We start from the raw sequence: 19,353 nt of genomic DNA on the forward strand, positions 1-19,353 counted from the left end.
TAGGTGCAGATTAGAATTGTCAACAGAACTTTTTCATCAGTGTATTCTCTAGCATATAAGGCAAACCAATCCACATTCAATAAAAATACCATGGGTGTCATTTTCTTTAAATAGAGCTTTTTGAAAAATTTTGTTACTATCGCTGTCGGGTTATCACGCAAACACGAGTGAATTAGTTCTTTAGTTTAGTTATGGATTTTCAGTAATGACCAAATCAATTCAATATTTATAGAGAATTAATAATCAAATTGAGCTTGTCACTGTGATTTATTCATTAAAAAAAAACCTAACACCACCATTCATTCATTGAATCGGTTCACTTTTCATAATGAGTAGCGCTCTGAATTACTGGATAGTACTCAGTAGCACGTGCCAGTATTGAATAAGGGTCCGTCAATTCCAAACGTTATTCCATCGGAGAAGAAGCTATGTTTCTCTGACGAGGTCAAACGAGACCGAAACCATGATCAGCATCTGCTTTTCTTTGATGGCCCAGACGATGACAAATTGGCTAGCTCATTCGTATCGTAACACCTGTCGATATTTATATCAGCCGATGGTATGCATCTGAATTAATTTTTAATATATCCCAATGTTGCTGAAAGAATCAATCTAGTAGTGGTTGACCACAGGTCCACAGAAAAAAACCTCAGAGTTATTCAGCAATAATGAAAATATGATGACAGAAAACAGAAGCTCCACAAACCTCTTTTCTGCTTTTATCTCAAGTGGCTGGAGTATCTGTTGGCATATTTTATGCCACAGGATTTTGAATAAAAGACATCAGTTTGTTTTCATAAAGATTGACATGTTATCAGAAAATTGAAAAGATTAATTACCTATCCTTGTAGCATCCAAAGAAAAAATGTGCAAAATGTCGGACCTATTTTCTTTTATCATTGAGTATTAAACCCACCTTGGTTTAATATTCTATGCTTTGATGGAACTTTAACAGTAGAACGTTTTGAATAAAGAGAAAGCATCATAACTTTGTGTACCTAAATTGAATTTTGATAAATTGTTCAATATTTAATATTAGAATTAATAAACATATTGAGATTCTTACTGTGCTTCATTCAAATAACTGAAATAGGTAGAACCTTTTTACAAAAAAAAAACATTATACCACGATCCGTTCAAGATTCATGTCTCTTACGTATGAAAATAGTGGACATCGCTTGAAATTTTTACCAAGATTTTTTCTAACCGCCTCAGATTGTTTGGATTCTTGTGATCTGACTCAATGGAAGAAATGCTTTTCGCACTTTGGCCGAACTTAACATTTCCTTAAAAGTACCTTTCCACTTTCCATAAAATTACGATGTATGGGTTAATGTCATCATTGTTTGCATTTTGGGAAGATGAAGTAATTCAAGAAAAGACCTACTTTTAAAAGACAACGCTCAAAATTCCATAGCCTACTTGACGATGAACTTTTTGAACGCACGTTATAAAACCTTTATAGGCGAATCCAACTACCGTTGAGGGCGCTGCGAACTATCAACAAATATGGAGGAAAGTGAGTAATCGTTTCGGGAAATCTATTGTGGAAGTCGAGTTTTTCGGATTTTTCTTCGATATAGCACTTCGTTTTTCTAATCTCTGTTTGCGTCTTTCAATGCTGGCCCTATTCAATGCCTTTGAAAATTTTCTCTCTGGTAAATTTCGAGAGGGAACAGCAGTTACTTTCAGTTTAGGGGCTTTCATGTGCTGAAGTACCGAACCTATGAAGATGAAATATTCATCAAAAAATTATATTCAAAATTCATTTAGGTACTACCTGTAGCAATATAATCGCTATCCTGGAAATGAAGGGAACAAACACGCATGTTGTTGGTAACAGGTTTCCCCATCAATAATCTTTTTATCCACTCTTTTCTTCTATCAACTTTCTCCAACATGCCCAAGCTATTAGTGATGTGAACTGTTGAGGCATCTTCCTTCGGAAATTTATGGAAATGAATTGCCCTGCTTTTTCCTTTTCTTGAAGAGCAATTGTAAACACAACAGTTACAATTATAAAGAGTTTTCTTCTTGGTACTATTCCCTTGTTCACTCATGGTGATAATAATCTAGCCTGAAATGAAGGTAATTGTTAAAAAAATCTTTCTATTTATATACTTCAACCATCTTATAAAATGCTTCAACTCTAAGGCTAACCTTGAAATATGAAGATAGCACTCTGAATCTCTCTAAATAGTCTATCAAACCAACACCAGAAAATTCAACCACGTGGCCTGAAATTCAGTAAAATAGTTAATAGTTTCTTAACTGAATGAGGACAACAGAATGAAGTTCTTTTGGTATCGTGGGACAATACAATATAAACACTTACACAATTTTTCTGTTCAGAATACGAAAAAACTTTTTCAGGCACCTCACAAACTCAGAGCACAAATAATACCACTCAAATGAACGAATATGAAATGAAAATATCTAACTCAAACAAGTAAAACTGAACCAAAGACTCTTCTTTCTCTTTGATATTACTCATCTTCTAGGTTAGTGATTTGGCCGCCAGGTGGCGTTTAGATTTTTGGATTCGCCAATAGCACGGCTTCTTATAAATCTGTCTTACTGCATTTAGAAAATATTCAAAACTATCAAGATCTATAGAAGAAAAAGAAACTGCAGACTCAGAAGTATAAATTTCATTCCTTGCATTGAGTGTTGATCCTCGAATCCGAATTCAAAATTTCAAGATTCCTGAAACATCTAAACACGAAACTTCTTGATGTTGCGGAATCTCCCTGAGACCCATCTCTTGAGAAGTATTCCAATTAAGGAGTTCCCATAGCCAAGGATCTTCAATCAGTATCTGGTTACATGAAATAGGCAGCAGTAAAAATGCGTTATCAGCTATCCACTCCAAATTAATTAGATTCTACGATTGTAATTTTGAAATTTTCCGTCATGAAAATTAATTGGAAATCTGTCGTCGTTTGCCGTGAAATTAATTACAGAAGTTTACTGTTGACTCCGGCGATATGAAAAGAGTGGATGGTATTCCGTCGTAAAAACGTGATGATCAGAAAACTTTGTCGGGAACCGTAGAAAAGAATCTGTGAGTTTTCGCCCGCTCCTATCATTATTACTTTCCAACAATTCGTGATACTCGATCGAAGTTCTGTTATCCTCTGAAAAGTCAACTCAGAATTGCTCGAGTTTTTTCTAGACGAAAATTCGTCGGGAATAGCGCAAAAAATGCACAAGGCTGGTTCTTCAAGCATCTCAGTTTCAACAATCTTTATCAAATCAACAAAGAGAGAACAAACTAGCTGGCCATCCAGACATATGAGGTACTCAGTATACGAGGAAAGTTTTGGAATTTAATGAAAACATATTTTTTTTAAATTACCCTTGTTGAAAACTTTCTGACAGAATTTTTTTTTCATTTCATTTCAATATCTCTATGCATTTTCAGAATTTCCTACTTTCTCTCGCTACTTCGAAGATGAATTAATTTGCTTCTTCAAAATGAGCCAAATCAATCAAAAATATTAAGCAGTCTTGGCATATTTTGACTTATCACATGTAATCAAAAACTATTACTACTAGGGTAAAATATTCTCACTTTGTATTTGTTCATTTCATCTATTCTAATATAAAACATTAAAAAGTCTGTCTAATTTTTGAATATGCAAAATGTTTTTCAGTTTTTTGATTTGCACGTTATCCAAAAATAACAATTTTTATAATTTTTATTTGTCTGTTTGTCTGGGGTAATATCCAGATTGAAGAGTGAACTATTGGAAATAGTTCACTTTTCAATCAATAGTTCAGGAAAGGCTTAAGACTACAATGAAAGTAAGAGAGGAGTAGACTGAATTGGAGTAGGGTGGACTGCAGTAGAGTGGAGTGCAAAATTGCTTAGGAAAGATTCAGTATTAGCAGCGGTTTCGAAGTGAACACAAGAAATAAAATAATGCAAAATATTTCAGTACGATTCAGCAAATTATATATTACGAGACATGATTTGTAGTTGCAAAATGGCGTATGCGCAGCCTACAAACTCGAGTCGAAATTGAATTTGTGTAACACTTTTCATGGGCAAAATCATATTGTTTCAAGATTTTTCTATCTGATCGCAGGATCTATGTGAGATTGAATCACGTTTCAACTGACGAGTTCACCAACAACTTGGGTGTCGCCCAGGGATCCATTCTGGGACCCCTTCTGTGTTTGTTTAGGATCTGCCTGCATACGTGGTAGTCCATATTCTGGAAATGTTTGCGAATGATACTTCTATCGCTATTAAAGCAAAAAGTTGGCAGAAGTTGAAATTTTTGTGCGAAACCGTAGTATATTGTGAGTAAATGATATTCAGATGGATATCACCTACCGATTTAAAAAGTCAGCAACTGTTACGATCTGAATCCAACTAGCTATCCAAGATTACTGAGGGTGCCCGAAGAAGGACTGACTCATAAAGGAAAAGTAAACGCTGACCATGGTTTCGATCTTGTTTGATCTTGTCAGAGCAAAAAAAACTCCATCCCTGATGAGAACAGTTACGGAATATCCCGACTATATTAAATGCTGGCAAGTTCTACCTATTATTAACATACTCGAGCATTTAATATAGTCGGGATATTCCGTAACTGTTCTCATCAGGGATGGACTTTTGTTGCTTTGATACTTTTCCTTGATGAGTCAGTCCTTCTTCGGGAACCCTCAGTAATGATGGATAGCTAGTTGGATTCAAATCGCAACAGTTGCGGATTTTTTAAATCGGCAAGTGATATCCATCTGAATATCATTTACTCACATATAGTTTGAATTGCTTTGAATTCTGCCTTAATAATTCAATTATTCAGGATTAGTTACGTACATTGTATATTATTTCATTGATTGGTGCCACAAAAACGCACTAATCCTCAATCTCAAGAGGTCGGTTATAGTCAGGTTTCAGAATCAGGAGAATCCGAGTGATGAATCTTTGATTGTTGATCATAAACTCGGAGAATTGAAGGCAACAGACGGGGTGAAGTTTCTGGGCCTGCATGTGTATGGAAACCTCAGGTGGTATCTCCACGCAGATCATGTTTGAAGGCTAAGCAGTTCTTACTATGCCTTATTACGTCTCAGAAGTTGTCTCCCTGTCGAAGAATTGCTGACCATTTATTACAGCATGGTATACAGTCATATGAGTTTCAATGTAGTTCTTTGGGGCTATTCGGCAGGGTGGAATCAAGTTTTCATTTTACAGAAACGTCATAAGGCTTATATTCAAACTTCGGCCACGTGATTCATGTCGGCCGATTTTCAGTCAGTTTCGTGTTCTTCCCTTCCTGTGTACACGGTGGGCAAAATTCGTTGACTACTGAGAGGATCTCACATTTTCGAGCTCTTTTTCGGAGAAACAAGGAATGTTGAAAACCGCTGCCTATAGTTCTCGAGATTCCCTCAGAAGACAACGAATTTTGCCCACCCTCTATTTTCATCTTTAATCGTCTCATTTATATCCACCTGAACATCAGAAAATACAAGAAATGCTCTGATTTTCATGGGTACGAAACACGACACACTGATGCCATAGCCTTCCTCAGGCATCATACAGTTAAATATGAGTCCTCACCGAGTTATATAGAGGTATCAAATCATATAACCATTAGCCCAGTCACTTGAAAACAATGAGTGGAAAATCTTTCAAGAGAGAAGTTAAGTTCCTTTCAACTAACAGGTGTTACTATAGTGTAGAGGAGATCCTTAAGTACTCCATTTGTTGAATTTGCTATTTTTTCTCTTGTGTTTTCTATGATATATGACTTGTCCTATACATTCCTTAAATGTCCAAGAAGATCAGTAAAGTTTATTTATTTATCTATTTATTGATACTCTGAACACAATAGATGCCCTGAAGAAGGTTTCAGAAAAAAATTGAAACTGGTCAACATGTCGTTGACCAGTCAACGCATTCCGGCGCAAAATATCGAGATCAATTGTGCATTTTCAAAAATTCGAGATCACTCCATTTAGTTCCCTAAAGTCGATAAGGTCCATTTTCGATCAATACTAAACATCCAAGCGAGATAAGCTGACATTGATAAGGAGATGTCTTCTTGATGCCAATCTACAATGTATGTCAAGGCCAGCCACTGACCCTGTTTACTTGAATATTCCGGTTTTTCATAAATGTAAGTATGTTAGTATATTATTAGAATAATATCAAGGAGGATGAGGATATTTAAGGGATAAGTTCCGAATAATTTTTATTCTTCGCCTCTTTTTTCTTCACTCTCTCAATAAATAGCTAGGAATAAATCCGCTTTCCAACACCAGTGAAAATTTTCTAAAGTGAAATGAGTGCGTGAAAGTAGATGAAAACGCACGGGAGTAGAAGAAAGCCTCTGCCCCTTCATTCGAAAACGACAACAAGGATTAAATTTAATAACGAAATGGTTTCCTGGATGCTCAATAAATTGAAGCGTTATAAATTGCTCCATTTTCAAGAATAATGATAACTGACTGTTATTGAGTTTGAGTGTCATCCACCGTCGATTTCCCAATGAATTTCTATCCAATAATTCGAGTTGATTCAATTCCCCAAGCAAGACGCCTTTCGAGTGTTAAATCGAACAAGACAAATGACCTCCTTCATCACGTTCATAACAAAACAGAAGCCATTGAAAATCTCCGTCTCCGAAAAACCTTCAGATTTGTCACATGACCATCTAGACCATCCGAGGGATGTAATAAATCTGGATTCATGTAACGCATCACGTAAAACCATTCTTATCTGTTTGACAAATTTTCACGAATAACTTTGCAATGATTCACGGCCAATATTTATCAGAATAGAAATCCTTTCTCAGCCATCAATATGGCGCAGAAGTATAAAATTTCACGGTGGGGACTGGACCGTGCCATGACCGCTGTATATTTTGATAGAAGATTTTGTGGTTACAAATGTTCCTCGGAATGCGGAGGGTTTTCGTAGTTTGCCACGTCTGTAGCGATAAACTTAACAATAAAATGAAGATAAATCCGGCCATTCCTTTCTTTCCTTTCGTGAATTCTCGTTCGCATCCCTGCTTCCGAAATCCTTTGTCTTCCTTTGGAAACATGAAGAAATGATAGGACTTTGATTCAAGACCGAAGCTCAAAGTTTTTGGTTGAAGTTTTCGTTGTATGAGGTCGAAAAACAATATCAACCTCAGCGACAATAATTGCAAAACAGGTGCCAAGTATTGACGGTCACACAGGGTCTTCAATTCTTACTTGACGAATGTTTTAAATGACAACCTGAGCTTATTATCTTATCTTATCAACACGATAAATATTTCCTTATTACAGTAGCATCTACAGGTGGTTTGAGGTGAACTGAATTATTTGGGAACTAACGAAAAGATAGATAAACAATCAATTAAATCGGCTTCTGAAATTCTGAACATCTACACTCCATTCACTTTTATCTTAGCACTCGGTTGGCCTAGTTTTTGTAACTAGAACAGAGTAAGGTTGGCACTCATGAAATGTCGTTAATGTCATAACGCCGGTGCCACAACTAATATCAATTAATATTATCAAAATGCCGAATGTGATTGAAAAAGACTGAAGGGTTTCAGGAGGTACTATTTAGAATTCAGGTCCGCTCATTCAAGTAGTAGGTAACCCTGATATTCTAATATCTACAATATATCAGACAGTAGCGAACATATTCAATGTAAGTGAATTTATATATCTAATGTTTCATCTGAATCTAAACGACATATCTATATTTTAGCTGAATTTTCCACAATCAGAAGATTGTGAATGAAGAGGATGACAAAGAATTTCCTTCTATTGTGAGACCCAAAAAAGTGGTGGCATTTGAGAATTTTATTTCAGGGTGAACGAATGCGAAAGATTACTACAGGATTTTCGATTAATGTCATCGTAGAATTTGATCCAGAAAATTAATTTTTCCATTCTTCTTGTCCTATACATTGTGAATTCCTCAAAGGATCAATAAAGATATCAAAGTATCAAAAATAAACAGCCATAAATATGAGCCAGTTGTCATGTTAATTGTTCATTCATGTGAAATTTTTGTTCGCAGGTAGAGCTCCTCTTGCCTTGGAACTTCCTTTAATTATTTTTACTTCCATTGATGCAAGATAATTTTTGTTGGAGAATTTAACAATCTTGTGATTATCCGTTAATTCCTTCGACTATTCCGTACCACTGCATCAGATGCACTTCATCTTCGGGTTGATATTTTTAAATTCAACAACGGATGTAACGTCTTCAACCAAAAGAAGATAGCCAACATTAACTCGCCTCAAGCAACTGCATATTATGTGTCAATAATTCAATTTTCTTCCATAGCAAAAACAAATTTATTTAAAAACTGATCTCTTGTATTTTCCTTACAAATAACTAGATTTGGTATTCCTTCAATCAAAATTGTGTTCGTCACATAATTCCGACTTCATATTTTCCGAAATGATTCGACATTGTTTGAAAATACGTAATTACTGAGACTTTTACGTAGAACGGACAACACAGCGCTGATTTAAAGCGCAAAAATGTTTTGACAAGCGTCATAACCCAACATTTTCGTACTATACAGAGTGGAATGTGTCAAATTTCCATGGCCAATCGAGTGCTGAAATAAAAGTGAATGGAGTATAGAAGGAATAATGATAGTTTCTACAACATTCAAAACTATACTACATTATGCGAAAAATAATTTGGGAGAAACGGGGGACGGTAATCACTTGTCAAAATCTTAAAATCAATGTCAAGCTTGTCGTTGCAGCCATAAATACTTTTTTGTGAAAATTTTTCCGATATAAATATTTGGATAAAAATATCAGATTTGTGTCCCTTGTAGAAACTCGTATTTACCAAAATGATTCTTCTCTTCGTAACTAGATTAGGAAACCCTTTAATGAGTTTGTATAAACGTTGATTATGTTCATCACAGATTTGCGAATTTATTTCACATTGTTAGAAATGCGGAACTACTAATAAGACTCTTACGTAGCGCTGATTTAAACCCAAAAATGTTTCGACAAGCGTCATAACCTCATATTTTTGTACTATATACATAGAACTGTATAAAAAACTATATAGTGACTATATGTGACTATCCAGTGTGGAATGCGTCAAATGTCTATGGGCAACCCATAGCTTTTATTGAAGTGAATGGAGTACGAACATGTTTCGTATGCAAAAATTGAGAACCATTTGAAAGACAGTTTTTTCAACACGAAAAAGTGTTTTACAACTGGCAACTAAATTTCAAATTTAATTGGATACCTAAATGATATAGCGAGAAAGCTGGTGTAAACGTTTATTCAATGAAGACGCAAACTCATACCTACTTGATTTTCAACCTACCAATCACAAGATAATTTCTTAGGGATGATAGTCTTATGAATGCATTTTGTAATCCACATATAGAGTGTCCGAGATGAGTGTGATTGTCTTCAGAACTAATTATTAGATTCAAACGTTGATAATTACAGTTCGGATAAATGCTTACTTGAACATGAAACAACTAATTTGCGCTTCACCCACAACTAGCTGAATTTGCTACTTCAAATTAGTTCTGGGAGCGTGAACGCCCGATCGGACTTCATTTCGTTCGGTGGCTCCAAGAGCAATTTGGTACACTAAACTTAGTCAAATAAGGGCCAGTGGATTCAACTCATTGGGACTACGTGTTGATGGATTTCTGTTCGCAGTATGGGCCGGAAGAGTTGATCCATAAAAGGATGCTTCATGGATCATTTCGCAGCAATGAACCTGATTAATCTTCAACCTATATGGTAACTGCTGATACTAAATGCTTTGGTCCACATCTCTCTATTTATCACAACAATATGATAGTTCAAAATAATATGTGTCATTTAAATAAAATCTTTTGAAATTAAAGAAAGAAGTATAACGAGCCTCATTCATGAAGAAAGCGTAAAATTCCAACCTAAAGGACAGGTCATTTTAGGGTGAATAGGACAGTAGGAGCGAATACCACTCAATAAAATATTGAGCGAGCGAATTTTTTGCTATTTACTAATGATAATTTCTCTGCTCATTCAATACTAACAATAATGATAAAGATAATGGAAACTGACAAGAATTTGATCAGAGCGATTAATACATCAACTTGATCAGCACTGAGCTCCTCATTCGGTATCCTCACTTGGATCATCACCAATTAAGCACTGGACAAATACGAACAAAGCAGACGAAACTTCATAAACATCACCCTAGAAGCTCGATAGAACGTACAGAGCTGCCATGACATCTTGGGGGTAGAGGAATTGTTGATTTGTCCAGACGTAGATATGTGTTATGAAAATGGAGGAGTTCGAGAATATTTCTCGAATGAGGCTGCTTCATCAGAACTCCATCGAGTAGTTTGTGATACTGATCATTCCACTTCGCTAAAGCTTCAGCAGGGTCATAATGAAATCGTAAAACAGTCTGCAGAAACTGACCAGTAAACCTTTAGGGGGAGTCCGGGAAACTTGCTCAAGTAGGAGACTTGAACCACCTCAAATATTTCAATTCAAATTTCGCGCTACCGGTATCGTAAATAGCTTGCGACATACTCGTTACAAGGCACAATTAGTGGCGGCTCCATTTTAACCACCATGAGTAACAGTTCGGTAGTGAGAGGGTTGAACGTGATTTTGTTGTTAGTACATAAGTAAGAAGTTGAAAAATTCTTGTATAATAGGTGCGTGGTATTATTTAGTTTTATTGTTTTCATTGATTATTTAATATTGTTTTACAAACAATTAGCCTTTTTAATAATAGCTATAAAGGTTTTAAGACGATATCTGTTGAATAGACTAAAAGGGAGTGCTGGAAACTTGACCCATGCTATGTTCGGGAGACATAATCAGTGGTCCAAGTTTCCCGTACTGAAATTATATAGTAGCTTGCTTCAAAAAAAGAAAATTAAGTGATAGAAATAAATATAAAAATATACAAAGGTTCAAAAAAGTTAAAAACACCTCGGAAATAAGTGAGAGTGAGTCTGAAATACAAAATGTGTATTTCATACGCTGATTAAACTGATGATGACATAGACAATCGTTGGCCATTGGAAAATGTTTTCTTTCAATGTTTTTCCTGATAAACAAACTTATGGTCAAGTTTCTGTTCAACTCTCCCATGGCTTAGGGAGACATGAGCCAATTTGCGGTTCCTTAGAAAAGAATTGATGTACTCAAAATGTTCATCTCATCATCACTCTACTATTATCTATCGTTATCAATTTGGGCATGATATATTCACGCAAAAAAATGAGTTGTTATAATTTACAGATACAACTTAAGTGGCTTCAGAGTGAAAATTTTCGTTGTTTCAAAGTAGATATGATCATTATGAAAATTACAATGGAACATATTCACTATCCCAATTGATGATTAACGGGATTTCAGTTTTGTATTCAATCGAGTGAATTCAACTGACACAGTTTTGTCTGAAATACACCCCTGTAGACTCAACTAGAGACATCTTTGGCAGTTGAAATCCAGTATTGTTTCCATACTGTTCGTCCACTTGAGAAAAGATTATTGAATTATAGTTTTTTTTCTGGCAAAAGGACACTTCTTCATTACAGATTTCTTCGAAAAAATTAATATCCATCTATGTTTCGGAATACCAGAATGATCGCCTCGAGAAAAAAGTGTCCTTTTATATTGTTTCCTGCAAGGGTTGAGCATTTCATGTTAGCTTCTAGATGGCACTGCTGAAGTCATGGAAGCGTTCTGTTCGATTCTAATGAAAAGCTGCAATTTTCTTCATTAAATTACAATATTCCTTGCTCTGCAGAAATTTTTGGAAAATGCTACCGCTAAAATAAAGTCCACTGCAATATATAACTTCTCTTTTCCCGCAAGAGTGCGTTAGTTGATGCAAAAGTGGTAACGTATAATTTATATATGTACAAAAGAGTTATTTATGTATCAAGGACGAATATCTGTCTATTATAGTCAAGGTCGTAAATTGACAGAAAAAAAATATGGGACTGAAATATGTACAAAAAACATAGAGTTTAAATTTAAAACAATGAAAGTTACTACTATATCACTGAAGTGGCGAACTGAAAAAATCTTTGACTACGCCACTGTATTCTACATAAAAATGTGTCTAAATAATGCTTCATTTTTTTTAGATATCACTGAATCTTTGCGAAATAGAGGTACCCACTAAAGAGCCGAAAAATGAGTTTTCACTTAGGTATAACTTGAAAACAAGAAGATAAAGGGATGCAGTTTCGGCCATTATCCATCCTTTGAAAATCGAGGTATGAAAAGTGCCATCTATTTTTCCTAGCTCTTACGGTTACAGAGCTACCATTCAATCCCATCGAATTTTGCCAACCCTGTACTTTTTCAAGTATCTACATATCAAATATAATTTCTAGCATGTGTATCATCGTTGTGTACTTATGTTGTATTGAAATCTTTAAAGAAAAACGATTCTGCCCTTTTGTTTATAACTCATTTGAAAATATTCAACATCTATTGCTAGAACCCTTAGCATATGTTCCTCTCGAACGTCACCGGCTCACATATCATCCCCCAATTCAAACATAATGAATTTAATTTGACTGATGATATTGGAGAGTCCCCATTCAGGTACAGTTCGAAATATCACCCACAGTGCTTCTGACAGGTCAGCATTAATGGCTCTCTGTGGAGACTGATGCACATTATTCCCAACCACTTCACGGAAATTTTCATCGAATTCTATATGGTCAGAGGTCAATGGAAATCCATCGTCATAATAGACGTAATGAAAATTTCAGCTCGCTTTCGAATTTGTTTCGAGCATCCTCATAATTACCTTCTATAAACGTTTTAATTAACTCAGGGTCTTGAATATCCTCAAAGAATAGAATTGAATTTGGGAAAGATTAAGTTGAAATATCATGCTACACAAAAGTTAACGAAATTCAGGATTTTTGTGACAGTTTCAGAAGTTGACCATTCTTGTTCATTCATGAGAAATCAAATGTTGACTATCTTATAACTTAATGTTTTTTTTTTCTCTGCGTTCAATAACTTTTTTAGTTTCAGGCAAGAACTTGTCCTTTTTGAGTGGGATGAATGTAAATCTGCAATTTATGAAGAACTTGTTTGATGATGCTGATGATTGGGAAATTTTTTTTATTTTTGGTTTATGCTCTACCTCATCATGCGAGAATTGTCTATGAAACTCTGGAAATTCATCGTATTTCGCCTTAAACACCTTGGTTTCCAGAGCTCAATCTAATTGAACTAGCTAGATCCAAAATGCTATCGTAGTGTCTGTACTGATTTTTTAGTGCAAACTGTAGCAACTACGACTACAACTAACTAGTAATAGTTCGCAATTCAAACCTGTTACGCAAGAAATATATCTAAAATATATAATTTCAGTTTTTCAAGTGAATTGGCCGCACCACCTCTTATGTTGTGTGTTATAAGTCGTAAAATTTTGGAAATTTGGGAATATTTTGTGAGGAATAAAGCAACAAAGTCTTCTTCAGCTTAGAAAATAGCCAAATCATCAAATATTGAAACATTAATACAATAAAAAAATGACAAGATGACTAAATATTCCTCGCACAATTTTGGCTAGTGTTCCCTGTTTCAAAGTCTCAGTTCTTAGGTATACTATCAGAAAAAAGATAGAGAGAAAGATAGCAAGATGTAGCTGGCTACGTAAGCAATCTCATTTAGTATGAATTTTCTTCAGTTTTCGACCTGACAAATTGAAGTATAGGGAACTGATGAAAGTTCGCCACAGTGAATAGATTACCAGCTTGAATAGATATATCCTAATTCCATCATAACCTGCCACATAATATCTAAATCCTTCAGGTAACATCATATGCACTTCAGTCACTATCAGCGAATGAACTCTATTCTCCTTATACTGTTACCGGAGGACTACTAACGCCAAAATTTCGTTTCCTTTATGAAGATGGAAAAACATCATCTGGAAAAGGTGAAGATTATGATGCCAAATAGAAGTCATTACCTATATTTATTGGAATGCTGAAATCATAGGAAAGCTATACTCACTGACAATTTGTGATTTTTCTATAATTGACGACTTTTCCAACATTCTATATATCTGTTACTCCCGCGCAAAAGCAGCTTAGTGATAGTATAAGTTTCGACTCATTATATGACAATTTTTTTTTCCCGATGCTCTTCTTGCCATTCGAAGATATGCACCCCAAATCTATATTTTTGCAAAAATCTTTAAAATTATTCAAAAACCGTTGAATTTTTGACTATTCCACATTTTCAAAATTTTCTTTCTATTTACTCTCTCCAACTGCCATAATACTCACGAGTATTATGCCCTTTGCAATAAGAATGTGCTGTTTTCGCTATAACTGGATAACGCTTTTTTACGAAAATGTTAAATTTAAGCAGTTCAATGTCCAAAACTTCTAGTGAAAGGACTATTTCAATTCCCTTTCAGTGTTTATCCACACTAGTCATCTTCCACGAAAAGCATCATAGACGAAATATGTTAATTTTCCATTAAAGGAATCCAGAGATTATAATTGTATGGATTTGTGAGTTTTGCGTTATACACACATACTGACATACTCTATGAAAATATTCAATTCAGGTTTTTTCCAGGTTGGGATATTTATTCAACTGCATGTAGAACAGGAAAATTTCTACACATTTCCTGATACAATCAACGAAATTCACTGCAGTCATTAATAAGACGGAATTTCAAGGAAATTTCTTGCAATGGCATTCATGCACGAGGATACAAAACGTAATACACAGATTCATCGAAACTTTACGAAGGGAGAATGAGGCTATAAAATGCGAGATAGATTTTTCCTCCATTTTCCTTTAATGTCTTTGATAAATGGCACCTAAAATGTGTTGGATCCGATTTTATTCAACACAGAAATACCACTCAACCCAACCATTATCGTCGTTGCTCATGAGCTGGCGTAATATATCTTTTTTCAATAAATAAATGGATAAATGGCTGGCCTCATTTCGACATGACATGTTGTTTCAACGCTGTAAATTGGAAAACGAGTTGGTCAGTACATATCTATCCATTAACCGACAAATCGATCAGCTCAAATTGTCAGAGGGAACAGGGATTTATGTGCTTTCACATGATTGGTATTAAGCGATATTCATCCTCTCTCCCCTGACATTGATAAGGATTTTCATTGCTTAGAAGGTTTTCACGTGATGGCTTTCAATCATAATAAATATAAACACAAGTGTTACATTTGGTCTGAGTATTATTCACCTACTCTGAATAGAATTGAAGAATATTTTCGATACTTCAATTATCAGGTTTGATTTTGCAATCGAATTCAACAATATAATATAATAGTACCTAATAGCAGAAATAGCAGTAATATTTCTATTTATTTCCAGACTTATTATCATGCAGACACTAGAATTGAAACATCAAAACAAACAAAAATCACCCTATTAAGTATTAATTATCACAAAAGAAACAATATGTTCGGTATGTGCCACATAGAATACCTTGAATTCATTTCATGAATAAGGTTCACATTTTAAAATGAACAGATAAGGCCTTTCGAAAGGTTTTTCATTTTTTATTTTCTTAATTACACCAGGAAAATAATTAAATAATTTAATTGTCATGTACACACTGCGTTTAGTGAGTGCGTATTTACGTGCTGCAAAAAAACAAGAGCACATTCTTCTTGTATTATTACAATTCTCGTATTCATCCCAGTAAATATTAGAATATTTGATAAAGAACAACAAAATTCTGAATATATAAAGTCCTCCGATATTCATTATATTATTGCTTCTATAACTGCCCCTGCATGTAGACCTGAATTTCAATGCTATCTTCTGAATAATAAATACACTCTGCTCGTGAACTACTACTCCAGATTATGATTCCGTAGGATATCGGTGGTTGAAAGTTTGAGAAATACACGATTTTCAGGGTCGATATTTCAGAACTTTAAGAGACTAAATGGCGGTATTTAGTCTCTTTATAAGGGCATAACAATGTACACTCCAGTTGAAGTGTTTATCGATATAAGGCCCAGTACTTTTGTTTGTGGGTTTACTTGTATAGCCTGATCGAGGTGAAATATATTATCAGGGAATCGTATGTTGCTGAAGAAGACAATATTGGTTTTCGATGTATTGAGGACAAGATTATAGTCATCGCACCAGTTCTCTCCTATATACCACTCAAGCCGAGATTCTGTTTTCTACCCCCTATACGTCATTTCCACCTACTAAGATATTAGAATCATCTGCTAAGGGTTCTTTTACACCTCCAGCTACTCCATAAGCTTCGACATGTTCCTGAAATAATAATTTATCCACCAGGTCATTAATGAAAACTAGGAACAAGATTGGGCCCAGTATAGTTCCTTGTGGTACTCCGATTTCACTGTCTAAGGATAGAAACTTTGTATTATAATTATCCAAACTCATTCCTTGCTTTCTATAGGTTAAAAGGCTCTTCATTGAATTCAGTGTTGTATCTATACCACACTTATTTAGTTTCAATGAAAGAGTTTAATGGTCCACTCTATCGAAAGCTTCAGACAGGTCTACAAAAATTCCTGTTGGTTACTGATCTTTTTCAGTTGAATCAATGATCATTTGTAACATTTGCAACACAGCTGTTTCCGTGATAAGACCGAGAATGAAACTATGTTGTCTGCATTTGAACAAAAAGTTCAATAGACGATTTTTTCCAATATCTCATCGGTCTATAGCTGGAGAAATTGTCTATATTTTCCTTTTTCTCTTTGTCTTTATTAAGGCAACTTTAAGCATGTCTGGGAAGAAGCCAGTTTTGAAAGCACTGTTTATGATTACTTCTTTAATTGCTGTATCCCGTTACCTTGAAAAAACCTACGAAAGGAGTGAAAAAAAAATCGGTGCTATCAAACCCTAATTTCTTAGGGCTAGTTGCGACTGTGTGCCTTCCTGTGACTGAAGAGACCCAGCCGTGATCTACAGATCCTTCCACACTCCGGGCATGGATAGTCACCAACCAGATCTGGCCGCCGCTGTATTCTTTTCGAGTATCCATCATAACTGTGGACCAAAGACCTCCACTGTGATCTATCTAACGCTAGTTTTTCCCAGTTATGATTGGCATCAACTGATTTTAGGGATTGATGCAGTATATCCTTAAACCGCTTAAACTGGCCTCCTGCTTTCCGAGCTCCCTCTGAGAATTCGCCATACAGAGCTATTTTGGGAAGTGGCCGCTCCATCTGATTCGGGCTCTCGTCACTTGAGTCTCAATTGTTGTACAACTCGCGCGCTGCAAGACTTCTACATTTGAAACTTTGTGGAACCATCTGATGTGCATTGTTTGTCTTTGATGTCGTTGTTGCGTTTGTTCAAGCTGTTTAATATGTCTCCTGCAGGGTGTCCAGCTTTCGCTTCCGTAAAGGAGCGTTGGTAGGACCACTGCTTTGTAAACAGCTGTCTTGGTCTTCACATTGTGGTCGTGATTTTGAAATACTCTGGCCTTTAGTTTCTAGAATGCCCGTGATGCTGAATTGAAACGGTTGTGTATTTCCGTGTCCAGGTTAGCCCTAGTATTTATGAAGGTTCTCAAGTATTCGAACTGCTCGACCTGTTCTAAAGTTCCATCCTCCAGGCTGATATCTGTTTGATCGCTTTCTGGCGGACTTACCAGGATTTTGGTTTTGTCAATATTGAGTCTAAAGCCCAAACCTTCGTATATATGTTTATAGGTGTCCAACATTATCTGTATATCCTCTGAGCTGCTAGAGATAAGTGCACTGTTTATGATATAAAAGATTGGGTCGACTGAATTTGTTATATGTTTTTTCACAACTTTGCTGAGTATATTGTCGTGACCACAAGAATTTTTATTTGTCAGTCAAATAATTTCCTATTCTGAAACCTCGAAGAAACAGAAACAATTTTTTCTGCAAGCAATTAAAGTAATGAAACTATTGAAATCATCTGCCAATTTACAGATGTTACTGACCTACTAACTTTTTCCTCCTTCCAATCCAGTTTGAGCCTGATTCTCTGTAACCTGAAAAAAGAAATAAAATTTTCCGAGAATAAGCCGAAAGAATGAGTGTCTTCATTCAGTATTTATTTTTTCAGGGGTAATATAACAGTCAAATCGAGATTGAAAAAATCGATTATTATGGAAAACGTTCACTGCAACGTGGAGGGAGGCCATTCTACTGAGTTAATCTAATTCTTTCCAGAGATGACCTGGAATTAAGGGACGTACTTTCGGAGTAACTCCGAATTAACGACCTACCAAATCTCAGAAACAGCCAACGTAACACCCTCGAACTCCAGAAGTGATAAAAGTATATCCGGAAATGGCGCCGAAGACGTTCTACTTCTCACATGGGCTTTCTCGTTTATTCCGGGAGGTAGCAACGGGCCACGACCCATTCAACCACCCCCATTACCCCGGAATAATTTCCGCACGGAGCAGATTGAGATTGCTTTATTTGGCCGTGTACACATTTGTTTGTACTGGCGCAAAAAGGGCCTTCCTCAGCTCCGGGTCAGCAGACATTAGTATGCGATGGGCGTTACATATTTTATATCTTCTGCGGGGGCATAAGGGGAGATGGGGGTGTTATTTGGGAACCCTGAACGACTCAGCTACAACCGGACCACTCATTCGGGTTGACCATCGTGTTATTGCTTTCCGGTTTACGGCATAAATGGCAATTGTTAGTTTTAGGATTCGGTTCACACAGATCTTTTGTGCGGATGCAGGGGCGTAGGATGAGAGCATGGAGGAACTCCCTGACTGAATTATTCAAAAGTGGAGAAATTTTAAACGGTTTGCGGAATTGTTCGTGTGATTTTCTCAGTAGAGTTTTCGATTTTTCCACCATGAATTTTCATATTCGACATTTTCAAGATTTAGCTGTTTTCTGATAACTGATTACGGGATTAATGGACGAAGAGAATTTTACACAAACATCTTTTATTTCCAAACTCTTTCAATACTATTACGTATAAAGTATTTCCAGGCTTGGATACAGACTTGATAAGGGTATAAGCTATTAGGGATATGGGACTACTTATAAGTCCAATTTTCAATTAACACACCATTAAACTGAAATAAAATGAAGTACATCTTTTCCAATAAACACAGATACGTGGAAGTAACGTTGAGTTCTACAAGAAACGCTTCTTTGACAAACCACCTAATGTCGTTATAGGAATAGGAAATACGTTTCGTTCTGGTGTTACAGTAACGTAGCGGACGATGTTTTTGGAATGTAAATTCTACGAGAAACCTAAATTCCACCATACGTTGATTTCATATACATGTATAATCAGCGTATATGATTTAGCTGGTACTGAATCCACTAACATGAAACGTTGTAATTTCAGGGCACCT

At 35.7% G+C, this 19,353-nt stretch overlaps 1 protein-coding gene across 1 annotated transcript; it reads right to left on the bottom strand.

Moving 5' to 3' along the window:
* Positions 1-1,500: 1,500 nt before the first annotated feature.
* LOC123310398 (THAP domain-containing protein 11-like) lies at positions 1,501-2,317 on the bottom strand. Its single transcript, XM_044893867.1, has 3 exons — positions 2,161-2,317; positions 1,781-2,077; positions 1,501-1,724 (listed from the first exon to the last, which is right to left on the bottom strand). The coding sequence occupies exons 2-3, from the start codon at positions 2,058-2,060 to the stop codon at positions 1,501-1,503; spliced, it is 504 nt and encodes a 167-aa protein (XP_044749802.1). The 5' UTR covers positions 2,061-2,077; positions 2,161-2,317.
* Between the last annotated feature and the right edge of the window lie 17,036 nt (positions 2,318-19,353).

Source organism: Coccinella septempunctata, chromosome 3 (assembly GCF_907165205.1).
Source record: "Coccinella septempunctata chromosome 3, icCocSept1.1, whole genome shotgun sequence".
NCBI lineage: Eukaryota > Metazoa > Arthropoda > Insecta > Coleoptera > Coccinellidae > Coccinella > Coccinella septempunctata.